We start from the raw sequence: 27,992 nt of genomic DNA on the forward strand, positions 1-27,992 counted from the left end.
CATTAATGGTCCTTTTGATAGCAATACTCAATGCGTAGGATCCATAGAAGTGCTGTCATATATCGCACGAGCTTGTTTGAAATATCGTAGGTGGTGCCATTCTCGTAACTCCAAATTGTATAGCGCATCACCTATGTAAAGCAATTAAATTGTCTCATTTAATACTTTCTTTGCAACAGAAACTTGGACGAAAAATTAGAGAGAAAAACCCGATAAACGTTGAAGTTTCTTAGAAACGAGGAAAGCAAATTTAATTAGACATTTTTATGTTTTGGTAAAAGAAATGATTGAAAAGAATTGATTAACGCGCTTAGATAATAGTTTCTTTTGTAACGACGTTTTCGGTTAGAGAAAAAACTCAGATTCAGCAGGAACAATAGATAAACGTTATCTTGTTGTCCAGCAAATTAGTTTCTCAAGTAGATTTGACTTCTAGATAATAATTAATAATTAATAACTAAATTTGAATAATAATTAATAACTCTTCCAATAATTAATTATCCGGATATCAGCAAATCCGGATCGAATTTGCAGCCGAAATAGATCGTACGCAAGAAAAAATAAAACATGTAAAACAGCAGAAAATTATTCACGAAATTATTTATGAAAAATTAACACTTTTAAAAAGAAATTAATTTTCGATGCAGGATGAGAATTAAATTAAACGCCTCGTCTTTTTTCGTGCAAAATAAAGAGAAACGTATCCACCGCGTCGAGACATTTAATTTTCTTTCAAGAGGAAAATCGCGACGTTCGAATATTCGAATCGACTTTCGATTCCGCCGCGCGTTTCCACCTAACCTAAACGACGCGCGAACGTTTCTCCCCCGGGAGTCGCGAGAGCGTCGAAGTGTCACGGAACGTCCCGGAGCGTTTCGGAATGAGAATAGAGAGAACTCACGTTTAACGCCGATCTTTTCACGCCGTCCTCCTCGATGGGTAGCGTCTCGCGCGCGCTCGGCGATGCTCCCTGCCGTCAGCCACGGCGCCGTAGGCGCAGAACCCTCCGTCATGACGCGCTCTACGTTACGGTCACCTATACCTACGTCGTCTCTCTCGCCTCGCGTTCGGGAATGTCGACCGCCCTGGGAACGGCGGTCCTCGCCAACGAGCGCGACATGACGTTATCGCGATTCGCCCGAATTCGCGGCATTCGCGCCCGTCGAACACCACCGTGACGGCTGGCACACTCGAGCATCTCCAGCATCTGCACTCTGCACTTCCGCCCCTCCGGCCTATCGTTTCCCGTAACGCGCCGTCGTGCCTACACCTTTTGCACCTCGGAACCGGACTGACGTTCGAAGGAATAATGAAGGGAAAACGAAAGGGAAAGGATGCGAAGATATGGGAACTCTGCAACGTGAAAAAAATACGCTGTTTTTTCCTCTTTATTCTCGCGACGAATTCGAAATCACCGCGAACGCTTATTTACTCCTCTTTATTGTTTTTTTTTCTCTCTATTCTCTCATTTCGTTCTTCTTTTCATATATAATGTTCTCGTTTCCAAACTTGAATTCAAAAACTTTGAATTCAACTAATCTATACGCTTCGAGATCTGGTTGCAAAAGATGTATTATTATTATTTGTTTGAACAATGGCTTCTAACCGAAGTTTTGACACTCCAGAAATGACGTTTTCTACTTTGACGTTATAATTACATATCTATTAAAAAAAAAAACAGGTTTATTTTCTTGGTTCAAACAGTTGTACTATTTTATATTCGTTTAATAGATATACAGGAAAAAGAAGAAATAAACATTAAGATAAAATACAAATATGGAAAAGAGAACTAAAAAGAAGAAATCGTTTTTCTCTTTTTACTAGAGATTATGCAGTTTTAGTGTAGTCTTTCTAATTTTCTGTTTGCATCTCTTTGTTTCACTTGTTTAATATTCAACTGTAAAATATAGTGTAAAAGAAAAATACATAGGTAGTATATAATATATATTTTATTCTCGAAATATGATTGTCTCCAAATATGATTTAATGAAAATACAAGAGATAAAAGCATCTCTTGTATTTTCATTCAAAACAGGTTTCCCTCAAACTTGACAATCAAGAAACATGTCACGATTGTCATGTTTGTTGTTCTCAAAATATGATTTAATAAAAATACAAGAGACAAAAAAGTATGTCTTATTTTCATTAAAAACAGATTTCCGTCAAACTTGACAGTCAAAAAATATGTTGCGATTGTCATGTTTGAGACGAAACCGGTTATACTTGATATTTATAGAATACAATGCATTATAAAAATATATACATATTTTTTTTTAATATATACATTTTTAAATATATATAGTTTTAAAATATTAATATATATATAAAATAAATTTATACATAGAAATGATTAGAAAATAAAAGTTGCAATAACTTTTTGATCAAATAATCATTTCGAATATTCGATTGTAATAAAAAAGGAACTTTTTACTAAAGGAAAAAATCTGCCGTGTGATAACATACCAATCGATTGTATCTGTTCTTAGATTATTACGGAAGAATGTTATGACGAGATAAAAACTGTATCATTTCAGAAAAATATGCTTATACAAAGAACAATTTTCGTCTTACATGCGTCAAGTACTCGCTAACTCACGGCGATATAATATTGTACTAATAATTTGTCGTTTTAACATAGTGAAACGGTACTGTGGACAAACCATCACTGTGTGTTAATTGATAATGAAATATAAAATTATCGACCACTGTCGAAATGTGAGATATTAATGTATCTAGGGCAGTACTGCGTCCCACGTATTCCGCGCACATTTTCCGCACTTCCTCGCACACCACTTGGACTGCATAAATATAGCAACAGCGTAATTCCAATTCTTCTATATCGCCGACGTACAATGTACCATCTACGTTAAAAACAGTGTGTTTTATTATAACTCGCTAACAATACAGCAAACCCTCTGTATAGAAATAATTGATTGAGATCAGAAAGGTTGCCTCCACCCACAAAGATTTGTATGCAACATGCAAAATATCATAACCAATATGTCAATAAATTCAAATCAAACTATAGAATTTCAATAAATCTTTCTTTCTATTAAATCGTAAAATAGATAGGGTTGATTTAACATATTTTGTTAAAAAAGATGTTACATTGCTTGTTCTTTGAATTTAATGCTGCACTACATTAAATGTTTTACATGTCAGAAGAATATTTTATGAAATTTGTACAATGGAATTTTGTGCAGGACGAAGCATTTACCGTTTATAAAAAGTGATTTAACGGTAAATATTTTACCTCTTATAAGAAGATTGAGATACTGAGTATAGCGAATAGCTTTAAAATGAAGAAGAACTTGAGGAGCACAATAATCAACTAACAATGTAGACGTCACTGGCTGCAGTTCTTGACTAATTGGAAAGTAAGCTCGTAGATCACTTATTAATATCTTGGCCTTAGTATAGAGACGAACTGAAAAGACGTTCAATAAAAAGAGTAACATTAGCAAACTGTGTAAAATATTATTTAAATTTTATTACAAATTTCATCACATTATAATATAGCAATCATTAATTCACAAATATATTCAAGATACGTTCCGTTAGAAATTTAGAATTTTTGTCTTACGAACTTCAGCCTTTTGTAAGGTATTTCAAATGACACAAGACACAGTAGATCATTTTTATGACAATGCTTGCATTCAAACACATCCAAACACAACTAAATATCTTATAAGCTTAATATCCTATCATATATATACATACTAATATGATCTAAGGTAAAAAAGTATTCTGTGATTTATAAATGTTCTGTAATATTACATACGTACTACATAATAGCAATAATTACTTTTTTCTCCATAATACGTTACTTCATCTTGATAGGAATCAAAGTTAAAAAGCATTGTCATCAATTTCTTTGCATTATATCCAGATGCTCTTATGCAATTTAGAAATAGACCTGTAACACAAGAAAACCTTAACATATGACTATTTCATCTATAATATATTTTATATGTATAAAATATTCACTATGAATTAGTTGCTTAATAATGAAAAAAATAAAATTTGGAACATGTTCTCTTTGTCACGCAGTAAGGTAATTTACAACGTAAATTTTAAATCTCACATCTCTTTTCTTTGACAATATCTATATTTTTTCAAAAGTTCTTAGTTTTATAAATTTTTCATTATTTTTTATTTTGATATTTTTGTGACATTTATAAATAACACTTTTTTATTACAAAAAATATGCATGATATACATTATCCAGAAACCTAATGAGTAAAGGTCACACACACACGTAGTCTTGCTACATGTGGACCAACCTAGCACAAAAGCCAATTTAATTTATAACCCTTTGGACCAACGGCTTAACGTCTCTTTCCGAAAGACGGAGCCCAGTTTGCTCCGCACAAGGAGCCTCAATCTTGCACGGAGGGGCGCAGCTTTCGGAAAAACATGCCATGGCTCTAGTGGACTCGAACCTGGTACTTCAGATTACGAGGCTGGCTCTCTACCACTAGACCACACTGCCACCCAATATGCATATATATGTTATCGCTATCTGAGGTGACAGCATATTTTAATAATATTAACAGAAAACTTTTCTTTTTTCTCTCTTCAAGGAAAAACAAAAGAAAATCGATCTTGAACTATTCATATATAACGAATAAACAGAACTGCTACAAAATTGAGCAAAATATGTGAAAGAAATTTTTCTTCACAATATTCTTGCAATTATACATACCCTTATATTTTTTCTTTAAAGTTTTTCCGACGTAATTTAAAACAATACGTCTTTCTTTTAAATGTGGAAGGGTTATTTCAGGATCGTCACCTCGAAAAATATATTCCATTTCACTTTGACTAATATTCATGTAATAATTTGGGTGCCAAACTAATTCGTTGTTCTATTTCAAAAATACACGTTATACAATTAAATCGATGCTAAAGCGATATCCATTTTTTTAAATAATTTTAATATAATTTTTAAAATACAGTGTAATACAAAATTATGGACGTTAGATTTGTCAGAAATCACTTCCACAAGATCATTATTTATCGTTTCAAACTTTATATAATAAAAATTACCATTTCTAATGGCAATTTGATGTAAGTAGGATGTAATCCAGAAATTATAAAAAGAAAAAAGGTATGATTAACACAAATGCCAATAAGAAAGAATCAAAAATTGATTGGAAAACGGGAATTATTAATTAGAAGAAAAATTAAGAAGCATAAATTAGTATCAAAACTTATATCAATTAAAGCAAAAACATTTAATATATTATCAGCAATGACTAGGTTAATGGATTACAGAATATAGAATAAAAAAGAATGTGTTAATGCTACCTGGTAAAAAAAAAATTAGTTTGTGCTAAATTATATTAAAAGTATCTCATGTCAGAAGCATTTTGAATCCTCTATAATTTGGCAGAAAGTGTTTATATTCAGGAATGCTATTTAAAAGAAAATAAAAATAAATGAATGTTAGACTCACATCAATAGCCCTCTTGATGGCTGAGCACAATGCCCAGAACCCTGTATAATTATTAACTGTCCATTGTCTGGTACTCTTTGGAATGTAAAGCGAAAAATTTAATGTATGCAATAAAAATAGCCAATCCCCGCTTCTGATGTCGAAGAAGGAAGGATAAAGTCCTGGCAATTGTCGTATAAAAGTAGTACTCAATATTGTACTATCCTGGTTAGACAGCATAAAATCTACCACCTATTAAAACATATATTGTTTAATAGAATTCGCTTAATACAAACTTTAATTAATTGCTGAATTTTATTTAAAATTATTTATATTTTTTAAAATCTTATATTATTCGACAATATAAAATGCTTCAAAGACTAATTTATTTAATTTTCTCACACTGTTTAAGTCGCGAATTGTTTGACACTTTCAAAAAAACAATAAAAGGAAACAAACCTCCTTCGCTAAATTCTTCACACCATTTTCGTCAATGATTACATCTCTCGTTCTTTTTGCAACAATTTCCTCCGTCGAACATTGAATTGTAGAAGAAGACACAGCCATAAAACGTTCCATAATATTAAACCTATTCTTCTGAACTGTTGACTACGGTTATTTCGACCGCGATTACCTCTCTGTGTGATCACAACTGTGACAGAAAATAAACACGACGTAATAACATTCTTGAACGTACAGGAAAAGTCCGTTATTGACGTTATATTTCTCACATCATATAATTTGTTTTCGAAAATTGTGCTCACAATTTATTCTTATGTATACACTTTTTTCAGTTGCATATATTAAAATTTGTATCTTTCCTTCCTTTTTTTGCAAATGCTTAATTACATTTTAAAGAAACAGGTCTATTTTCTTGTTTCTCATAATTGTACTTGCTTATTAATTTATTTCTAAGATCGAGAAATAAAACAATAAAAAGTACAAATACGTATACGTGTATATACAGTGTATATGCATGTGGCGAAAAGGAAGAAATAAAAATTAGAAAGCAAGAATACAATATATTTAAAGGAAATAAAAAGTATAAATCATTTAAAAAAAAAATTATGTACCTTTTCGAAATTGAAATATCTTTACTAAACGTATTGTATTGTTATTGTTAGTAGTGAATAATATCACACCGCGTTTAAAAGAAACAGTAGAAGAAAATGTGCATGTTATCAATTGAAGAAATAATAATTTTAGATATTAATTTTAATTTAAATAATTCAATATATTGCGGAAGTGGATCATATTTAAAAAAATCAAAATTTTTTGTTATTGTAATTAAACTTTAATTATAAAATCCTACGAATATAATGGAAGTGAGAAATTTTAGTAACAATTATTTTTCTACATTCGCTGTAACACGCAATAAGCATATTATAGAAATAATATCTAAATTCTCTGTAGAATTTAATACTAACATTTTAAAAGAAAAATTGAATTATTTGAAACTTTTACATTATACATTATTATATATTAACATATAATTAACCATATTATATTTCATACCGTTACCTCCCAGATGTACCTTATCATTTTCGACTGATCCGTTGTTATCCGTCACCAGGGTCTGAGAGACCCCTATCGTCTTTTCTAGGTTGTACTTTTAAGACAAATGCATCAATTTGACGCCTTCTTTTTCAATCAATAAATTTTTTAAAGATCTACAAGACTGTGTAAGTTAGATTTATTCCAAATTAAAAAAATGTAAATTTTATTTAAAAAAAAAGAAAACTTGTTTTTCTGAAGAAGCGAAAAAATTTGCTTTTTTTCAAATTGACATAGTACTGACTAAAAAAAAATACAAGGATTTATGAACGTTTTAAAAACCCTGCACGTTTTAACAACGTGCAAGGTCTCTCAGACCCTGGTGAAATAACTGAGGGTTAATATGTTAATATATTATTACAAGTAATTTTGTCCATATTATCAAAATGCTAAAAAACGTTTTCTTTAAAAAAATCAATCTTAATCGAGAGTTATAAAATTAAAATCGACCGTGTCATGTTTGCTTTCCATTATTTTTAAAGTATGATGTATATAGTATGAATAAAACGTGAGAAAAGGTATCATTCGATGTACGATTTGTGACAATACAAATTGTATTAATATTGGTCAGTGGAGATCTTGCATAATATGCTCTTCTTCAATTCCTTATCGTATATTTGTCGATAGTCCCACAGAAAGTTGTCAACCAGACACGTGAAATCGAAACTAGGTAGACATATTTCAGGTATTTTATTTTCTTCTATGTAGTAATCGCACTTTTCTATCACCATCTTTTTTACGTATCTTGCTATGGTTATCGAACAACAGAATATCTCTAATCCTTCTCTGCTCCCATGCGTCAGCAATCCGTCTACAAGGAAATATTTTGTGTGTGTGTGTGTGATGAAGTTTGAAAATTTAAAAAATTTTTGAAAAAATTTATAAAACTAAAGCGAAAGATATATTAGATAAAAATTAATAACTTAAATAAGTCTCTTTTTTCTATAAAAAAAACAAAAAAAAACGACAGAAACTAATAGGAAAAATGATATTTGCGAAAAATAATGACTTGTATTCTCTGCAACATAGTTTATTGCTATGTATAGTATTTCGTAGGTATTATATCTGTCGAAAGAGCATAATTAAAGAAACACAGTAATTTTTATGTATTTAATGTAATATTCAGAGAATAAAACTTCGTGGAGAAGCTGATATTGATAAAGAACGACAAGTGTCTTACCCTTTTCTTCAAGTTTGTCCAAAAAATTCTTACTATAAACAAGAGCCTTAAAATGATTAAAAATCTGAGGAATACGATAATCGGCAAATATCGTAGGAGGTTTCTCATTTGCCCATTTTAGATGAAGACTATGCTTCGGACCAAAGAAGGTCACCATGCTGGCTGTCAATATCATAGCTTTATTGTACAAACGAACTAAAAGGAAGTTTGAGACAAATGCATTATATTATTAAACTATATTTACATCACAAATGTGATATATTATTTTAATTATCATCAGTCAAAGATCTGTATCCAGGAGATTTTATATTAGAGAGACTTATCCCTCCCCCTTCCCTTCCCTATACATTACTTACAAACTTCGCGTTTTCATGCGGTAACTGAAATGGCTCGTGACATACAAGAGCATTCTCGTTGATCAGGTATATGTTCAAATATATTTATCGATTCTTGATTTTAAATTCTTTCAAAATGTGCTCCAAATTACAGACCAATCTAATTTTACGATATTATTTTGATTTCAGGACCTCTCTCTATATAATATGCATATTCTTCATCATTCATATAATATGCATATTCTTCATCATTCTCTATATAATATGCATATTCTTCATCATTCATAAATACCTTGTGTTTCGCCGTATTTTGTTAGACTGTCATCGTACGACGGAAATTTCATAAGTATAGGTATCAACTTCGCGGCATCGTGTTCACATAATCTGATACATTCGCTGAAAGTACCTGACAAAACGAAATCTTATCCTCATCAAATAATTAAGTATTTGAGATTTAAGATTTACTAATTAAGAATATATATTTTTTCAATATACCCCATCTAGGACCTTCATGAACTTTTGAGTCATCTAATCGAGAATAAAACGAGAAATATTGATTTTATATTACAAGTCAATTTAGATCGTTGATTTTCTTTTCTTCGTGACAACATCTGTTTCTCGACAAAGAGCTCTAGTTCCGTTAATTTCTCCGCTATTTCCACTTTAATACTTTATAATTGTAATATAAATTAACATATTTTTATATAAAATATATATTGCTTCAATATATATATAGATAGTATTTTAAATATCTGACGATACTTTAGTGATTCCAACAGACAACTTTTCCTCCCTTTTTCCAGAGAGAAAAAAGAAAACAGATCGGTCCTAGACGAGTTATATGCATACATGGAACAAACGAAAATGCTATAAAATCGTGTATGTAAAATTTTGTCATGTGATAGTTTATACCTTTGAACTTGTCCAATAAAATTTTTCCAATGTCGTGCAAAATCTCTAATCTTTCAGATATGCGTGGAATGTAATTATTGTTATCACCCCGGAATATGATTTTCATATCTGTCATAGATAGGTCCTTATAAAACGTAGGGTTCCACATTGGCTTCCCACGCTATCGCAAGAATTACACGTTAGTCTCAAAAAATGAAAAATTTCAGCCACATTTAAATTGAAAAAAAAAATCAATGATACAATGTAACAAAATTATGGAGACAGAGTTTACTACATATCATGCGTTCAATAAAATTAAAATGGAATATGATTTACGCGGTTATCGAATTTTTAAGGACTTGAGATTTATCTTGCCTGCATAGAAATACAGATAAATAATATACGTATACATATACAGAAAAATAAATATATACATATTTAAAAAATTAATTATTAATTGCATGAATATTTTATATTATAGACATATGTTACAAACATTACTTATCTAAAAATTTTAATAAATGATGGCATGGAACACATCGTAATAATTTTTTTAACGGTTTATATCAAACAAGTGAACGAAAACAAGTAAATGCACATGCGTGCACGACATTGTCAAAATATATACAATTTTGTGCACTATTATGTATTCAAATATGCTGTGAAAAAATAAGACTAATATACTAAATTTACGATATGAATTGTTCATCTTGTATATGAATCAATAGCATTATGATCGGAATTAAAAGAATTACGTAAGTATTGTTTTTCTATATGTAATTTATGTAAAGTTTAACCTATATATAATCAATACTAGATATTTTTTATTTGCAATATCTAATATTTTAAATGCAAATTTCTAGTTATACAAATTAAAAATAAATTAAAAACAAAGATTTCGTATATATCTTAAATTTACAATTTTGAATTAGTGAAAATTCTTAAACGTTAGTAGATTTATTCGCGTTTCAAAGCAAACTCTAAGAACTTAAGATCAAGACCAGATTGATACACAAAACTAATAATATTAACATTAAAAGTGACTGGCTCATATCTTCTTTCAATTATATCAGTTTTGAATGATAATTGAATTTATCAAACTTCTCAGATTTAAATATTATTATTTACCAATTAATTGTCGCCACTTTTCGTATACAAAAGAAATATATATATTTTAAAAATAATATAGAAATATATAAAAGATAATACATTTGCGAATTAAAAATTATTAATTGACACAGGGATTTAGAACGGTTTGCCGAGACGGTTCCCAAGCCGAAGGGCGCCGTGCCCGGGTTTGGTCTACCAGGGTGGAAGATGATGCCTTTGGAGCATAAAATACCTATGATACCTGGACCGAAGGGCGCTTACAGCTTCACGCGACGCAAAGTAGGAAAGAAATTGTGGGGGCCAAAATTAGAATTTGATCTGAGTGACCCTTATTGCCACGAGACCAAATTCCCTTATGAACCCTTGCACGACGAACATCTGTTCGAGTTCTTCTCTAGACCAATTAATCAGAGGTGTCTACTGAAAGCTGACCTAATCACGGACGGTATGGACGTGAAGTGTTCGCTGCGCGATTACAATGGGTATAGGAAATATCTGAGGCAGGTACACGCTGATCGTATAAAGAGAGAGCTGAGAAGAAGAGACCGTCTATTCGTCGAGAGAACAGCTTTACGTTTCGCTGAGGACCAGGCGCGCAAAGAAGCGGAAAGGTATAATTCGCAATTGTTTGGCAAAGAAAATATCATTTTTAATTGGGAGGTTTTCTCAGACGAGAAAGAAATGTATCTTCATCTTAAACATACACTTTTTACTTCGCAATATCCTTTTCTTGAATATAAATATATTATTATTAACAGAATCTGTTTTATTGTAAATTCAGATTGAAGGAGAGAGAGAAACTGGCCAGCGAGAGACAGCGCCTCGTGCAGCAACAACTGTTCCAGGAAGAATTGAGAATCCGGAAGCTAAAAGAGCGAGCGTGCAGGACGAGACGTAGATTGAAATTGTTAAGGCTTATTAAGCAAGAAGAACGAAGATTGATAAACATTAAATATGAAAAACGGGCCGAGCAAATTCGGCAGAAATGCAAAATTGCGACGGAGATTACTCGACGTAAAGTAATCGATACGCTGGTGGATTGGAAGAAGAAGGACAAAGCGCGAAAGAAAGCCAAGGAGAAGCGACTATTGGATATCGAGCAACGGAAGCAGAAAGAAATGGAAGAAAGGTACGTATATTTTTTCATATAGATAAAAAACAATAAAGCATGTCACACGATATTTTCGATGTACAAGTAGTGATTTAATTTAATAATTCTCGTAAGCAAGCAAAAATTTATTCGGAAAGAAAATCTTACATTGGCGAATTTCAGATGGAGAAAAAAGCAACAGTTTCAAGAAAGAGATATTGCGAAACAAAAAGTTTTACTACAGCGTATAGACATTCGTCGTCAAAAATTTATAGAGGATTATAACGAGAGAATAAATAAAGAGACAGCAAAAATGAAAAGTAATGCTATGAGAAAAGATTGAAAAAATAGTGAAGACTATATTTTCAATTATAATGTTCTCAATCATGAATTTATACTCGTACAATCGTTTGAAGAAATTAAAAGATTTAATTTTATTATCTATAATTAATTTCGCACAGGACTTTTTGATGATACGAAGTTATTTACAAAATGTTACATGAAGAGGCGCTTGCCAGATGGAAGGACACTCATTTGCTGCAAGAAATACTTTAAAAACAATTTGGTAACTGCGTAATAAAGCATTTTAAATAAGTACAAATTTTACATTAAATATTTTTTTCATTATATCGCAGGATGGAAAAAAAGATAAAGTAAAAAATAATTTGCAAAATTCAGTGAATTTTTCGTCTAAATTCATGAAGCGGAGAAAACAAAGTATGAAAAGTTGATACTTTTAATTTACGTATATACTTTTATTGTACGTTAATGCTTCAAAGTTTCATAAAAATTATTATTTCAAATAACAGATACAAGTGGCAAACGTCAGAATGTAACGCACAAATCGAAGCAGATCACACAAGTCATAACAACAAAATAAAACAATAAACGGATAAACCAATCGTTAGCAGAGAATCATTGGTAGAAAAAAAAGTTGGTGTTAACCGATGAAAATTGTGCCAACGGAAATAGAGGCAATGTTGTTAGCAAAGTCAATATTAGAAGACAAACACAGATAAGTCACGTCGTAGAAAACAAATGTACGATTAGTATTAAAATGTTAAATTTGATTAAAGGTACTCGAAGGCATTATTGAGACATATTGACAAGCGAAATATTAGTGTTTTAGAAACATCACGTAAAGCTGAATAAATATATTCACCTCCATAGCCCTTTTAATAGCAGCGCACAATGCAATGTAGCCAGTGAATCCATGAACTTTCCATTCCGGCTCATCCTTTCGGGTCCAGAGTGCAAAATTCAATGTATTTAACACAAATAGCCAGTCCGGTGCTTTGGGGTCGTTCGGTTTGGGGTGAAATCCGGATGACAATCGCACGTAACGTGATGTGACCTCACCGAAATTTTGATTTTCATGATTACGAACCATATAAGACATCACCTATGCAAAACAAGATCTCATTTAGCGGCGTACTTTTTCTATAATCATGAAATTCTAATAAAAAGTTGACATTATGAAATTGTATATAACAAGATAATTTATATTTTAAAATATCGTACATTTAAATAAAAACAGTGAAAAGTTAAATCAAATCGGCAGATTTTTTGTAATATTCTCGGATCATAAATAAATAAAAGAGTTTTAAATTTTCGCTGAATATATTCATATATATATCGAGATGTATATAAACTATACTGACGGATATATCGTTTTCATATTACTTGTGTTAAAAAGAACGCTTTTGAACGTCCGAGAAAGAATTAATAATATTTTTCTCAGTTTTCGTTCGATGTAGCACTTCGTTCATGATCAATACTCTCATTTCTTAAAATTATAGAGATTACAGAAATAATAACGTCATATAAATTGAAACCGCGCGTTTCTGACTTATAATCTAAACTTTTAAATATTCTCGCTTTCTCAAGGTTTACGAATAAATTGTCAAAATATTGCGGATTAGTAAAATCAAATTTTCAAGAAAGATAAGAAAAACCTCCATTGCTATCTCTGTTATGCCTGCCATGTTGATGGATACGTCCTGCGCTTGGGTAGTAACAAATTTTATCGTATCTATCTTTTTCGTTTGCACATTTTCCGCAGGCTCATCTTCCGTAGACACATTTTCCGTAAACACATTTTCCGTAGAGACATTTTCCGTAGAGACATTTTCCATAGACATATTTTCAGACTGTGACTCCATAATGTTACATTAGTTTTGCTTATCGTTTTAAACTACTGCGATCACCTCGACAAGAATCCCACGGTTGCGGTCACCTCGACAAGTATCACAATCGAAAAATAAACATGACATGAAAATAGAAAGTTTCTGACGATATGCTGAATCTGTTGTTTGCGTTATCGCGTTTTAATTCCGAGATCGGCATTGCCACAATATATAGTATTGTTTTTTTAACCAAATTACGTTAAACTTTTGCAATACTTATCTAACAATTTCTGTAATACTTAAGATCATGTTAGTCTAGGATTCCTGATAAGGTTCCCTGCGGAAGCGGTAAATTTGTAACTTGACGAATCTCAAGTTCGATTCCTCATCTCATGTATCTTGAAAGTTAGTAATTTCCGTAAACTAAGGGAGGCCCTGAAATATTCCTAGTTTTTCTAGTTAAAGATTGTGCATGTGACTAATAACTACATGAAACACTCATTGCCTTTCAGGATGAGATTTGGACAGTAAGTTAGTAACCCATTCCTGTAAAAAAATTCTATATTATAGAACCTTTAGGAAAAAACTAAGGAATGTTAAGGCCCAATTATTTCCTGAGGGAGACCAGGGTTCGACTTCAAGTGTGGCTCCATTAGATAAATAGATGGCAGGATTCAGCTTCAAATTTTTATTACAAATATTTCGTACACGACGCCAGTAGCGTTGTAAACAGATCGTAGAAATAATGCTTTTGAGGGAAGCTAGACCCCAAATATCCCCATTATTTCCGATCCAGAATAGGATCTATTGTTTGACCGCCGCAAATCTGTCCCCATCCGATCAGACGCCAGTGCTTCTCCACTCGTCTGGACAACGCAATCTTCTCGTCGATCTCCGTGCACACTGGATTCGTCAAGCTGATCTTTGCTAAGTCGGCACGAGTAGCCAACACTCTGCCACCGGTACTTAAAGATCCGATATTTACCAGCAATACCTCTCCCCTCGACAGTTTCGGTACCTATCGAGATATTTACAATAAAAGCAATACAAAAAAATTAAAATCTTTTTATCTATAGAATAAGCATCATTTTAGAGAAAAACAAAGCTAGATCTAACTACGAATTGTACATAATCAGAAACTATATACATATAACAAGTGTACATAAGAGAACAAAATATTACATAAAATATTCTCTATAGCCTCAAAACTTTTGCAATATTTACGATAATATCAGTTACAGATAGTCTTAAAATCATGTAGTTTTTCAGAAACATATATTAATTTTAGAATGCAATAATATAAATCTTTGAGATAATTAAGATTGTATAGAATGCTACAAATGGACTTACCCTAGCGCCCTTTTTATCACCTTCGGTTCGGACACCTAATAAACGTTTCAATAAATAATACGAGATTTCCAGCTCGATGAATATCTGTGGCAATGCGCCGACACTTCCAAGAATTTGCCCGACTAGACGATCAGCACGGCACAGAGTAGGCTCGATCTTGGTCCCGACACCTTATACATAATTTATTACTCTTATAAAATGATTAAGACATGCTACAATTCTGTTCATATTAGAGTAATTAGTAAGGAACATCTACGATGAATATCATTTACCAATTAGACCACCAGGTACAGCAAATTGCAGTTCATTCTGTTCGGCGAACAGTGACACGATGCGCGAGAATATCGGACGACAGGTCAGCTTGCCCTCGCTATCCTTGGACACTAATCCTGGACGAACTTCAATTTCCATACCAACCTGTGACAAAAGTGGTATTTATGATACACGTTTCGGAGAAATTAACCTGGTTTAAGACTGATCTAACTCATACTTTCAACACTCCTCTGAGGATGCTACCACCAGCGACCCCGCCCTTCAAGTCGTCCACCTCGCAGCCTGGCTTATTCACATCGAAAGATCGGATAACGATCAATCGAGGCTCAGACGTAAAATCTCTCATTGGCACCGGGATTTTCTTGGTGATGTACTCGCACAGTACTTCAATATTGTATTTTAGTTGCGCCGAAATCGGAATTATTGGAGCGCCTTCCGCCACCGTTCCTGATTTAAAATTATGCAAATAAAATGTAAACACACAGATGCACGTGTGCGTCGTTTTGTATTAGCAAAAATGGCAAGTAACCTTGAATAAACTTCAAAATTTGCTCGTATTGCTCCTTGGCTTGCGCTTCTTTAACCAAGTCGATTTTGTTTTGCAAGATGACTATGTGCTTAAGTTTCATAATTTCGATAGCGGCCAAATGCTCCGACGTTTGAGGCTGCGGGCATGACTCGTTACCAGCTACAATTCAGTAAAAGAGCTTATTACTTTAGAGAAAGAACGGAACAAATAAATTTCGTATAATCAGCACAAAAAAATATATTATTTACCGATTAAAAGCAAGGCGGCGTCCATAACAGCTGCTCCGTTAAGCATAGTCGCCATAAGAATATCGTGTCCAGGACAATCGACAAAGGAGACGTGCCGTACCAATTGGAATCTTCCTGAACAAATCGGACGCATGCAAGGAAAGGAGTCATCTTTGCTGGACCCACCGGATATGTAGCGTCCAGGTCGAGGACATTTCGGATTTTCACACTCGTAAATCTTCGCGTTTGCGTATCCTGAAATAAAAAAGAGCAATCAGACAACTCGTTCCTTCAGTCTTCTTTCTTTTTGAGCTTACTAGGATTTTCTTTCACAGAAAGGGACTAATCAAGCGCTGCACGCGTTGACTTCTAAAATAAATTCTTCTTCGGAATAAATTGTAAGAATTTTAATACCAAAAGCATACATATATATAAAAAAAAAAAAACATTTTTCAGATAATGGTCTCTGATACTCTCGTTTCTCGTTGCTTGTCGCCCACATTCATCAGACGGCTTCCTTGATTCATCATAAAAATTCTAAGCTAAAATTAGCTATATGTGTTATATTACTATATCGAAATGTCATCGAAATAATCTCATCGACTCGTTCCATGGAAAAATAAACCGACTATATCATGTCATAGACTCTTTCTGCGATAATAGATTAATTTTATCAAAAGAGATAAACGCGACATTGTAATTCACCTCGTGCGAGATTTTATTTTCAGATTCATCCATCGACAAGACAACGACATGTGCATGAATCTTATAGTATCTTACAGGAATCTTATGCTTTCTTAACTATTAACTGTAATCTCTTATATTACCGACTTGTACGTATAAACTGTGTCATAGGCCATAAATATAAAATGTATGTTCGTGATGTTTCGCGCGTGAAAAGATGTAAGAAAATAGTCACCGATTAAGATTCTCTGTGAAGAGAATATGACGACAGAGTGGCATATATATTCCGAAACAGTCCTGAAGCTCTAAGACGACATACAACTTAAAAGTAATGATTTATTTTTAACAACTAACGCATGTATATAAATTTACGTCGACCCTTTACGTTCCGATGTGGTAGCAATCAAAAGATACAATGACAACGTAAAACATTAATTATTTAATACTGCAATGCAATAATAACCATTTACTACCGTATCATTAACTGCGTGATATTATTACAAAAAAGCATATTTGAGCAATGAATTTTTCAACGCGATCAAACTCTTAACTATAATGAATCTGTCGAATTAGGCTTTATACATCGTGTAATGTGTACCTTAATTAATTAACTGCAATAATTGGCTATTCAGAATGTAAACAGTCGACTCCCGGGATTACACCAATCTCCAGAAACCCTTACGAAGATTTACTAGTGACTATCAATTACCGTACAAAATATACAATATAGAAGTAATTGGAACACGCAATTTCTTGGAATAAAAATAGAACACTTCTTCGCCCGTGGCGTTGAATCACGTTTATCGTAAAATTTACATGTTAAATCGGACGACGCATTCCAGAAATGCAGTACCAAAGATTCTATTTCTTTACTCTATGAATAAAGACCCTAGTTGCACCCACGGACAAATTATTGAACACTCGCGGTTGTGTGGCGAGCAAAAACAAAATAAATATTCATAAATTCTATGACGCGCGGCTATAATATAAATTATGATGATATTACAATCAACGTGCTGAGGTGAACATTAAGACACCGAGAATGTGTCAGCACACGTTTTCACTATAGCAGTATCATTTTTTAACATATGATTTATGCGCTCAGGTGAATGACTCACATTCGCAACGTCTCTTGTCTTCTTTCGAGAAGGTCTTTTTGTTTTCCTCCCTTTAACTTTGTTTCTTTAAATGTTTCTCTAATCATTTAATTAAATATGAATTATTAAGATTTAAAAGGTGAAACAAACAAGGTTCTCGACTTTCTCTGAAAGTCTAATCAGAAGACACTGCAAACTTGATGCATCCAAAATGTAATACGTATTGATACACGCAAGGAATATATACTTGCGTTCTCTAAGAAAAGAAAAAAAGAAACTAAAAAAACAACATTAATATACAAAATATATGACCAATATACAATAAAAGCCACTTGATACTACCCCCACGTTACCATGCGATTAAAAAACGCGAATTTTTACCTCATATTTCTCGCGTTTGCGTCTAACTTTTGTACAATTATGCTGAATATAAAAATGAGCATAGAACGTGTTAAAACAAAACCGACAAACAGCTTCGTCACACTCTCTCATAACAATTCAGTATACATACCACATAACAATTCAAGAAACTCAACATTATTATTATTATTCGATGGCAATATTCACATAAAATGTCACTATGTGCAGTCACATCCATCTCCTAGTTAAGCTCCTAGCATTATTTTTTTTCTTCTATGCTCATCCACGACTCTCCACTAACCCATACACGACGATAAATTCTCACAATTTAAAGTTTGCAAGTTTGTACTTTAAAGTCTCATTTGTTTGGCAGACGTCAAAAAATAAAGGTAAAGTTTTAATCATTGTCATCGTAACAATTGTGAATTATGAACACAATAGTACATCCTACAATGTACATGCTACAATGAGACACAATAGTAACTTCAGTTATTAAGTTTTCAAATTTTTTCTTTTATTTATTACCTCGCTTGAAAGACTGTTTCATTTTTATAATATTGATTAATTATTTTAGTATTCAGCACTTAAAGGAACATAGATAATTTATTAAAACTTGAGAAATTACCGCGATTGTATACGACAATAAAATCACTTTCAAGTTAAATAAATTTAAGAAGATAACCGCAAACTATAAGTTTGAAAAGTAACTATAACTTTTTGGTCAAGTTACTATTCCAATCATAGTGCATTTTTTCTTTTCAAATTATAGTCATCGCTAACTCGGTAATATGTACAAAAAAAAAAAGAAAGAGGATTGAGAGAGTTAATCAAGGTCAACAATTGACGCTCGTGAAAGTTACGCGGCAGACATGCTCCTTAAAACAAATACCGCCGGCACGTCGCGGCGCCGCACTTGCAAAGCATCCTGTTTTTCGTAGCGGCATTTCCGCCCTCCGGTTTGTCTTTCAGCAGTTGTTGCCTCTTCGCGTTGTCGCGTGGCGTCTGGCACATATAATCGAACGTGAGTTCCTCGTTCTGCTTGATGTCTTTGATAGCAAACAGTGCGAGATTCGGCAGATTTGGGTCCAGGCAGTTGATCCAGATTGCGTAGACTCCGAGATTGGGGTCGCACGAGTGATTGATGAAGTGCGAGACGTTGCCGTACATGGCAGCGTCCACGGTGTACGGACACTGGTCAGTTTCGTTGTAGTCGAGATCGAAGAGATATGTACGACCGGTCAAATTGTATTTTTTACCGCGCTTCTCCGCTTCCTCATTACTAATCACCTCACCAACGTATTGGGTAACGAAAGTGCCTTTCTTGATCGCGCGCCGGGTACGCACGCCCCATCCACGTCCATTGCTCGTACGGAAAATGCACAATTGCGTGCCGGTACCTTGCTGCACCACCCGATTCGGACAGGTCAACGCGTCGCAGGCACAACGTTTGTTGCACTCGTAGATAGGTGTACCCAGGGGCACGCGTATCCGGCGCGCTGACGTGTACGGCAACGACGTGACACCGTCCTGCGCGAAACAGCAGCCGGACTTTTTGCCGGTTCCGCACTCGCCGTCGCACTCGCAACCGATCGGCGGATCGTCCGGTATTATGACGCCCGCGCCTGGCAAATAGCTGTCGATGTAGTAAAAGTCTTGCGGCGCGCTCTCCAGATCCACCAGGTTCTCCACCTGTATCGTCGGTTTGCCCTTTGTAATACTGTTCATCTCGTTTTCCCAATCCTGCAGCGACTCGAGCTGATCGCGCCGCAGCTCGATCAACAGCATGCGCAATATCTGCCGTTTGATCCTTCCCTCCAGTCTGATACTCTGCGACGAATTGTTTAAGAAACGTCGGATATCGTCGTATACCCCACCCTCGGCGACGGCGACGGCAGCGGCGGATGTGGCTTCAACGATCGATATTATCTTCTTATGTTGCCGTCGTTGATCCACAAAGAGCTCAACATCGCACATGTCCGGATAGAAATTCGCCTTCGCCTTGAACTGATCAATCAATTTCTGCTGCTCGTCATGAAATTCACGCAACAGATCCTCGCAGTTGACGAGATTGCGCAACGGTTCCCACGAATTGTAGGTAATGTCCCAGTCTTTCCATTTGATTAGATAGGACGGTTCCCCATTCTGTTCGCGCTTCTGCAAGATTTTTTCTACCTCCCAGAGTTCTGTCTTCTTCTTGGACACAAGAGAGGTCTCGTCGGGCGCCACTGCCGGTGATTTATAATGCTTCTCACTGCGCATGATATCATACAACATCACTCGCACCTCCTTCAGTTCAAGACGCGGAATTGTAACGTCCTCTCGCGCGGACAATCTACCATCGGATGACAATTCCTCATAGTCGGATTGTCGGCCATCGCTACCCGGATCCCTCGCGTTCGTACTTTTGCTACGCGTGCGAGAGTTGCTGTGGAACGCTTTGAGCATCTGCTGCGTGATGGGTACTTGCCGCGTTCGCAAGCGTCTCGACGACGATGATAATGATGATAATGAAGATGATGACGATGACGATGATATAGACGACACCAATGAGGAGGAGGAAGAAGTGGAACAGAGCGAGTTTCTGCTGTCCAATCGATGAGACATGTTGTTGCGGCCTTCTGTGTTGAAGAGTCTGAGCATCTTGGCGCACGACGGTGCGTCAGTGCCTCCAGCAGGGGAGAGGTGTCGTTTTTGGCTAACGGCTGACGTTTTGCAATCTACGCTGCTAGGTATACCTGCCGATTCACCGCTGCTACCGCAATCCACCGCGTCTGCAATGCCAAACATTTAAAACAGCGTCATTTCTCGTTCCATCTTTTTTTCCCTTGTTTCTAATTCGAACGATCACTCTCCCCTTTCCGTTCACTTTTCCTTTTCTTATGTTTCGTTTTGTTTTTGTTTCCGTTTTCCTCCTCCTCAACACTCCTTGCGCCTTTTATCTCGGCTTGCCGGACGAGCGATAGCAATGAATAGCACCGGGATGCTTTGTTCATGCCATGAACGAGTGGTACGTAATAATAGTGACAGCGTGTGATTCTAATATCTTCTTAAAAGATATTCGGCTTTTCATCCTACTCGCAGCTTCACGAATTAAAAGAGAGTTAAGTTTCTTTGCGCATTTTTACACAGTATTTTTTTAAAAGCATACGATATATCATTTCGGTTTGTATTTTTATAATAGATATCATAAATGCTAACTCTCGGGATACAAGTATCACGCCAGACATCCACCATAAAACCCCCTACTAGATATTTTGTTTTATAAATAAACTCCAAGCGATAATGCATAACGACGTAGAATATACATAAATTTTTAGTAGATATTAACGTAATGTTAATATGATTTCCCACATACCACAGTTTTAATATTAAACGTCGAAGATATATATATATATATATATATATATATATATATATATATATATATATATATATATATATGTTTGAATATAGACAGAGTCGTAAAGTGCTAATTAACTTTTAACTTGCAGTATAAAGACTATACTTACCTGTTATTTCATTTTTTTCATATCAAAATTCACATTTTAAAAGATTTAATTAATCAAGATTTAAATCAAATCTTATTAATTTAAATAATCATTCATCATTACTTTAAAAATAACAAATATATGAATAATTTTACCGTATATTATTTTTTTTATCACTAATATTACTAAACACTGTTCAACAGAAAGTAACATTTAAAGGATTTGTTCTATTTAATTTCTTTACTGAGTGAACTACATTCTTGTAATATAATTCACTCGGTAAAAAAATTAAATAATTACAAAAATACTTCTTCGTAGAGGGATTCCGAAAGGTACATTTGTGCAAAATTTACTTCAAACCCTCAAAATTAAATGAGGAAAAAGAATTAATATATTCAAGTGTACTCACCGAGTTTAATAGTAATATTCCTCTCTAGTTCATTCTTAAAACGAACAGTCTGCACTCCCGAAATAGCTTTCACAATTGTCGATTTTCCATGCGCTACATGCCCAATAGTGCCTGTAATGAGTTTACACATTTATTTATAACTTATAATGCATATATCAAAATATATATAACCTATACATGTAACTCCAAATACTTGAAAATCTTATACACTTACCAATATTGATTGTAGCCTGTCTACTGATCACTTCAGGCGACAACGCAGTTAATCTACTAACATCCTGCACAAAATAAAAAAAAAGAACATGAATACTTTTTGATGCAATACTTTAGAACTGATCAAATCAAATTCAAATAATAATAATAAATTAGTAACAAATTTTTCTTGCTTTCTAGAGATACATTGATTCAAAATTCTAAGATCAAGATTAATAAAGAATAAAATAATAAACTTGTAACTTCTACGTGTGAGTTTGTAAAAGATCGGTCAATTTCTCATAGAATAAGCATAGAATGTACCCACAAGATACTTTTCATGTTTCACAAGCTAGTAAGATATTCTATTATTATTTCGACTTAAATTATATCCACGGAACTTTCATTAACTCTTCATTAAACTTGAAACGGGCAATATCAACAGAAAAGAAGAAAAAAGTGATTAAGATCGCCATGTGTACAAGAGAATGAATAAAACTATCATCGCGCACCAATCAACAATTAGGTTGCAAACTACAAACATTACATGCTTATGCATTTGAAAAACACAATTTACCCCTCTTACAGCACACTACAGTTTAATTGACGCTAATGAGCATCCAATAACTCCCCCCCTTCCCATTTATTTTGTTCTCTCAAAGACTGCGTCCGGGGAGCGCACTATTAGCGCTATTGCATCATCCTATCTTTATCACTCATCAGGTGTAAAACAAGGATAGAATAAGCAAATAGCACTAATAGCGCGCTCCCCGAATCCAGCCAAAATTCGTAGCTGATTATCTGCGGGCGAGCTAGGAGAGCAACATATGTAAAGATCGATCGGCCATCATTTTCCGAATCACAGCATTATCCTCCACGTATGTACACACGGCGAGAAAGTTGATTTTCACGTTGAAGCGATACCAATCTCGTACGCAACTCGCGCCATTAGGTCTCTTCGCGAGCGACTCCGTGAGACAACACGGGACGTCTCGAGTCCTTCTTTTCTCTCTCTCTCTCTCTTTCGTAGTAGAGCTAGGGCATCGTGCGAGTTCGATTCGGACGAGGAACCTCGTGCCCGAGGGGCCCGGGGTTCGGCTGTCGCCATGGCGAGTCGGAGCACGCGAGAATCGAAGCGAGGTTAAGTCGCGTCGGGCGGCAGGCGTCCGACAGGTGAATGGCGCGAAGGCCGTCACGACCGTTCGCAACTTACGAGCTTCGACAGGTCCTGCTTGTGGAGATTCGGCTGGCCGGTGGTTACGCCTAGTCCTTCCTCGCTGCCCATCTTCCGCGAGTCTCCCCGATTACGGTATCACTCAGGTCGCCTCTAGTCTAGCAGAACCGTTTCCTTCCGTAGAGTCCGTCTTGAGGTTTTGCCTACGTTTCTCGTAGAACCGGATCGTCTGGTCGACGACGTCGACGTCCTTTAAGCCACGATCAGCCACGATGCGTTCAGATGCGTTGGAACAGCGCCCTGTAGTCAACCGTCACACCGTCGTTCACATCGAGGGGGCCATATGGCAGAAACGTTGCAACGAAGCGGAATCGACCAATCACAGCGGAGAATACTCGATCGCGATTGGTCGATATCATCGTTCGTGCGTTCCGCAAGAGATGCGCTATCGCGGCTATCCTATCCCACGCGAGATTCCGGAATGGAGGATTCACACCGCGTCCGGCGTTCGACCGATAAATCCTCCATAACTAGAGATAATAATTAAAAGTCTGGCCATAAGGCGATTTTGTCAAAATCCTAGCTACGAGAGAGAATGCACATTCAGTACATTCACTATCGCTTTCCTTCTTTTCTATCTCCTTCTTTGTATCTTATTTTCTGTCTCTTTCTCTTTTTGTTTCTCTCGTGTTTGACAAAATTGGCGGAGCAATCAAAACTGGCTGTCTACAGCCTTGTGTCCACGATACTAGAAATCGCTCCGAGATCTTGGACGGAGAAAAAATTGACCAATCACATTTCAACAATTCGGCAATTGACCATTGCGATTGGTTAATTCTTTCTCTGTCCGAGATCTCGGAGCGATTTCTAGCATCGTGGACACAAGGCTTTTAATTAAATATCCTTCTATACTCCTATTTCTATATATTTCCATGAACCAAACAGAAATTGCATAAATTGCAATTCCTGGAAATTAAAATTTAAAAATTTTAGCACAAAATTTGAATCGACAAGAATTTTCAATTCTTGATTTATCAACGTAAAGAATTTTCAATTTCTGAGTTTATCAACATAAAGAATTTCTCGATTCTTGATTTATCAACATAAACAATTTTCAATTTCTGATTTATTAACATAAAAAATTTTTAATTTATGATTTATCAACATCAAAAATTTTCAATTTTTGATTTATCAACATCAAGAATTTTTAATTTCTGATTTATTAACATCAAAAATTTTCCATTTCTGATTTATCAACATCAAGAATTTTCAATTATTAATTTAGCAACATCAAAAATTTTCAATTTCTGATTTATCAACATCAAGAATTTTCGATTCCTGAGTTTATCAACATCAAGAATTTTTAATATGGGATCCAAAAGATTTTTTGGAAGGAAAGGAAAGAAGAGAAGGGTAGAATAAGTAATACTTCATTGCTTCTGTAAAATACTTCAATTTTATTTTTCTTAGTTTATTTACATCAATAAGAGGCCTGGTGGATGGCCGGTGGATTAAACGCAGACCGATGGATGGTCGGCCACGATGTAAAAAGACTCCTCTACACTCTTACACTTCCTTTTGTATTATAAATTAGACATCACTGGCTCTACCAAAGAATTGGAATTCGACCAACCGGACCGCTTTTAAATTTCGATGCGGAGTCCAAGACGGGGACTTGTGTCTATTTCTACCAATAAAAATTAATTTTAATCTCGGTTTAACTTGGTTTTTTATCTTTTTCCAATTTTAAGAATTGACCTTTTCTACCAATGCAGAGATTAACTTTATCTTTTCCAAATTCCTAGCTAGAAAAAGGTAAAAAGTAAGTTAAACCAAGATTAAAGTTAATCTGTGTTGATAGAAATAGACATTGTTCACGTATGTCCATTTATAACATAAAAAGTTAAATCAAACTTAAACTTAATGTAAATGAGTAAAAATAGACATTAGAGAAGCTCATTGTGGAAATGGGCTCACGATGATCAAACCTTATTGTTAATTTATATATTACAAACTTTTGTAATTGGATTGATTTATTGAACAACTTGGACATATAAATAACAGATAGACTTATAATATTCTTGATGTTTATCATGCAACTCCGCGGTTGATCGAACATCGTCCAAGTCAATGGGGAACTTTATCCTTCGGCAGCGTAACAGGTTTGTCTCCCCGTTCTTCCTTTTCCAGCAGCGTATTCTCTTTCTATTTGCCGGCACTATAAATTGATAAACTAAATATTCCCAGCGGGACAATCTTACTCCAAAGCGGCGGCGCCGGAGATAATTTCGATCAGTTCCCTGGTGATCACGGCCTGCCGAGTGCGGTTGAACGTGAGAGTGAGTTTGTCGATCATCTCTCCGGCGTTCTTGCTGGCGTTGTCCATGGCCGTCATACGGCTGGACTGCTCGCTGCAAGCGCCTTCCTTCATCGAATAAAACAACAGCGAGGCGAGCGAGAATTCCAGATAGCTCTGTATTACTTCCTCGTCAAGTGAATCGTACACCGACAGCTTCGGTGCGGTAACCACCGCATTCTTATCGAACAACGGTAGATCATCAATCGCGTACGATACCACGGACTTGAACCTGTTGTATACTATGCGTCCAGAGCCGAAGGAATAACTGCGAAAAAGAGTAGCCATTATTTATATTATTTATACAGCGCTGCATCTTTAAAAAGAATATACAACTTATATATCCAAAGAGATGCATAGTTAAGCAACAAAAATTAAGAAAAATTTATAGTGAATAATCTCAGTTAATACTGCAAATTAACTATTTAAATTGTATAGTTAGTTCTATCTAGCCTTGGATTTATATGTTTTTGGCAACGCAGCTAACGTACCCACTGTTCATGATCTGTACAGCTATCTTGGCCGCATCGTTGAATGTCGGTGGTTTACGGCCGACCTCAGATGCGACGAAGAGTATGTTGCTCGCGAACAGCCGCTGGAGGATCGCCCGGGACTTGTCGCCGATGCATATGATCTTTGTGTTCTCACGTTCCTTAGGATCAGCCAATAATCGATCACGAATATTACGGGATATACCAGAGTGCACAGCACCGCAGAGACCGCGATCGCTGGTCACGGCAACAACCAGCTTCTTCGGCTCCTCCGGTGGCGCTTGGATCTCAGCCTGCTCGTAGAATATCTTTGTGCCGACGCCGAGGGGACGAGCCTGCTTCAAATCGCGCTCAGCTCGACTGTATTTAGCTGCCGACACCATCTTCATGGACTGAGTAATCTTTTGGATATTCTTGACGGACTTCAAACGCATAGAGATCGCCTTAAGGGTGGCCATCCCCCTCTGTTGCTGCCATTGCTGTTCCTGTGCAGCCAGCCGCAAGATCGTTGACATACGGTTGCTAAGCATCGTTGTCGGCTGCCAGATTCCTACAAATTTAAATTCTCAGGAAACCATTCTATTTCAATTTCACGTTAATATAAGTCTTATGAATAATTATGCATCTTGTGTAAGTTGCAAAATTTAATTTTGCATCATTTATGGGATATTTACTTAATATTCCTTTACAAATAACTTTATGACAGAAATGCAATCATTTGCTATTTTCAATATCGTTCACAGATAATTGAAATGTGTAATGCAATAGAGCATTGATACAGTAAGTAGGAACAGTATCAGAATATAAAATATATGACAGAAATTACAAATAACCGAGTCATTCCATACAAGTAGTTTTGAGACAGCAGCTAATGCCCGTTCTAGACTGGAGGATGATCCTACTCGCGGCTCATCCTAGTGAGTAGTGCAGACGGATAAAAATCAGTGTAGACGGAGAAAAATCATTGATTATTCATGATTTTTACCCATCTACACTACTCACTAGGGATGAGCCTCGAGTAGGATCATCCTCCAGTCTAGAACGGACATAATGCAAGTCACACTTCTGATGATAATGACAAATGTAACGAAACAAAAGGGTCTGTTGCATTTGTGGGGGTAGATTTCTCTGACATTTTGCCTGACACAACCTTCCTTGTGTCAAAAATCTTTAATGCTCTCTCGCTCACGAGATGAATCGTAGAACGCACGCTGCGTTGAATCCGTGAATCGGAGTCCAAGCTTGAAATTACGGCGATGCGTCAAGCTCGACGGTCAGGAAGCCTCGACAGCTTCGAACGCGGCACAATATCGCTCCGTTTACATAATCGCGGGGTGGACTGGTCCCGGACGTGCGCCCGGGTAAATCCTCGCCGCTCGGGTCGAGCCGAACACGGAGTAGGGGCGAGGTGCATCGCCTCGGGGACGACGCAGGGGAATCGACTCACCAGCCAACTCGGAAAATAAAGCCCACGGATTATCGAGAACCCTCCGCCGATCAGCCTGAGTGGTTCCCGCACACGGACGGAGAGGAGCACCACACACGTAACGCGGCTACGAGGCAGATTAGGCAGATTCTCAATCGTTTCAATCACGTCATCTGTGGGAGTCGGATAGCACTGACAAGAAATGAAGGTCGA

At 35.5% G+C, this 27,992-nt stretch overlaps 5 protein-coding genes across 7 annotated transcripts; 1 reads left to right on the forward strand and 4 right to left on the reverse strand.

Moving 5' to 3' along the window:
• LOC139822431 (queuosine 5'-phosphate N-glycosylase/hydrolase-like) lies at positions 1–6,914 on the reverse strand. The gene is made up of 7 exons (XM_071794124.1): positions 5,897–6,914; positions 5,459–5,689; positions 4,706–4,868; positions 3,806–3,916; positions 3,254–3,427; positions 902–2,861; positions 1–131 (listed from the first exon to the last, which is right to left on the reverse strand). The coding sequence occupies exons 1-6, from the start codon at positions 6,014–6,016 to the stop codon at positions 2,614–2,616; spliced, it is 1,047 nt and encodes a 348-aa protein (XP_071650225.1). The 5' UTR covers positions 6,017–6,914; the 3' UTR covers positions 1–131; positions 902–2,613.
• A 95-nt stretch (positions 6,915–7,009) lies between these two features.
• Positions 7,010–14,244, reverse strand: LOC139821660 (queuosine 5'-phosphate N-glycosylase/hydrolase-like). Its single transcript, XM_071792875.1, has 6 exons — positions 13,553–14,244; positions 12,760–12,999; positions 9,419–9,578; positions 8,799–8,912; positions 8,172–8,366; positions 7,010–7,802 (listed from the first exon to the last, which is right to left on the reverse strand). Exons 1-6 carry the CDS (start codon positions 13,757–13,759, stop codon positions 7,549–7,551), a joined length of 1,170 nt encoding a protein of 389 aa, XP_071648976.1. The 5' UTR covers positions 13,760–14,244; the 3' UTR covers positions 7,010–7,548.
• On the forward strand, positions 10,700–12,766 carry LOC139821662 (uncharacterized). The gene is made up of 3 exons (XM_071792876.1): positions 10,700–11,118; positions 11,289–11,636; positions 11,781–12,766. The coding sequence occupies exons 1-3, from the start codon at positions 10,715–10,717 to the stop codon at positions 11,938–11,940; spliced, it is 912 nt and encodes a 303-aa protein (XP_071648977.1). The 5' UTR covers positions 10,700–10,714; the 3' UTR covers positions 11,941–12,766.
• A 152-nt stretch (positions 14,245–14,396) lies between the features above and the next one.
• On the reverse strand, positions 14,397–23,856 carry Su(var)3-9 (suppressor of variegation 3-9). 2 transcript variants are annotated; one of them, XM_071792874.1, is made up of 9 exons: positions 23,546–23,816; positions 22,355–22,418; positions 22,141–22,251; positions 16,124–16,357; positions 15,876–16,034; positions 15,564–15,793; positions 15,346–15,490; positions 15,074–15,243; positions 14,397–14,741 (listed from the first exon to the last, which is right to left on the reverse strand). In XM_071792874.1, exons 1-9 carry the CDS (start codon positions 23,615–23,617, stop codon positions 14,505–14,507), a joined length of 1,422 nt encoding a protein of 473 aa, XP_071648975.1. In that variant the 5' UTR covers positions 23,618–23,816; the 3' UTR covers positions 14,397–14,504. The 2 variants fall into 2 exon arrangements, with proteins under 2 accessions (XP_071648975.1, XP_071648974.1); XM_071792873.1 differs by lacking the exons at positions 14,397–14,741; positions 15,074–15,243; positions 15,346–15,490; ... (1 more) ...; positions 15,876–16,034; positions 16,124–16,357 and adding an exon at positions 16,495–21,014 and having other exon boundaries at positions 23,546–23,856.
• A 1,087-nt stretch (positions 23,857–24,943) lies between these two features.
• Positions 24,944–27,960, reverse strand: Atpsyngamma (ATP synthase, gamma subunit). 2 transcript variants are annotated; one of them, XM_071794296.1, is made up of 3 exons: positions 27,801–27,960; positions 26,354–26,903; positions 24,944–26,130 (listed from the first exon to the last, which is right to left on the reverse strand). In XM_071794296.1, exons 2-3 carry the CDS (start codon positions 26,881–26,883, stop codon positions 25,764–25,766), a joined length of 897 nt encoding a protein of 298 aa, XP_071650397.1. In that variant the 5' UTR covers positions 26,884–26,903; positions 27,801–27,960; the 3' UTR covers positions 24,944–25,763. The 2 variants fall into 2 exon arrangements, with proteins under 2 accessions (XP_071650397.1, XP_071650398.1); XM_071794297.1 differs by lacking the exon at positions 27,801–27,960 and adding an exon at positions 27,543–27,748.
• Positions 27,961–27,992: the final 32 nt, after the last annotated feature.

Source organism: Temnothorax longispinosus, chromosome 11, assembly GCF_030848805.1.
Source record: "Temnothorax longispinosus isolate EJ_2023e chromosome 11, Tlon_JGU_v1, whole genome shotgun sequence".
Lineage (NCBI taxonomy): Eukaryota > Metazoa > Arthropoda > Insecta > Hymenoptera > Formicidae > Temnothorax > Temnothorax longispinosus.

What these genes read in the sequence shown, in the direction of transcription:
- Atpsyngamma (XM_071794296.1), bottom strand. Translation starts at nt 26,883, where the DNA reads ATGCTTAGCAACCGTATGTCAACGATCTTGCGGCTGGCTGCACAGGAA. An exon ending in GTACAGATCATGAACAGTGG is followed by an intron (nt 26,131 to 26,353) that starts GTACGTTAGCTG and finishes TCTTTTTCGCAG; the next exon opens with TTATTCCTTCGGCTCTGGAC.
- LOC139821662 (XM_071792876.1), top strand. Translation starts at nt 10,715, where the DNA reads ATGATGCCTTTGGAGCATAAAATACCTATGATACCTGGACCGAAGGGC. An exon ending in GCGCGCAAAGAAGCGGAAAG is followed by an intron (nt 11,119 to 11,288) that starts GTATAATTCGCA and finishes TTGTAAATTCAG; the next exon opens with ATTGAAGGAGAGAGAGAAAC. An exon ending in CAGAAAGAAATGGAAGAAAG is followed by an intron (nt 11,637 to 11,780) that starts GTACGTATATTT and finishes GGCGAATTTCAG; the next exon opens with ATGGAGAAAAAAGCAACAGT.
- LOC139821660 (XM_071792875.1), bottom strand. Translation starts at nt 13,759, where the DNA reads ATGGAGTCACAGTCTGAAAATATGTCTATGGAAAATGTCTCTACGGAA. An exon ending in TAACAGAGATAGCAATGGAG is followed by an intron (nt 13,000 to 13,552) that starts GTTTTTCTTATC and finishes TGTTTTGCATAG; the next exon opens with GTGATGTCTTATATGGTTCG. An exon ending in GGACAAACTTGAAGAAAAGG is followed by an intron (nt 7,803 to 8,171) that starts GTAAGACACTTG and finishes ATTTCCTTGTAG; the next exon opens with ACGGATTGCTGACGCATGGG.
- LOC139822431 (XM_071794124.1), bottom strand. Translation starts at nt 6,016, where the DNA reads ATGGAACGTTTTATGGCTGTGTCTTCTTCTACAATTCAATGTTCGACG. An exon ending in TGAAGAATTTAGCGAAGGAG is followed by an intron (nt 5,690 to 5,896) that starts GTTTGTTTCCTT and finishes ATGTTTTAATAG; the next exon opens with GTGGTAGATTTTATGCTGTC. An exon ending in AACGTATTATGGAGAAAAAA is followed by an intron (nt 3,428 to 3,805) that starts GTAATTATTGCT and finishes ACGTCTTTTCAG; the next exon opens with TTCGTCTCTATACTAAGGCC.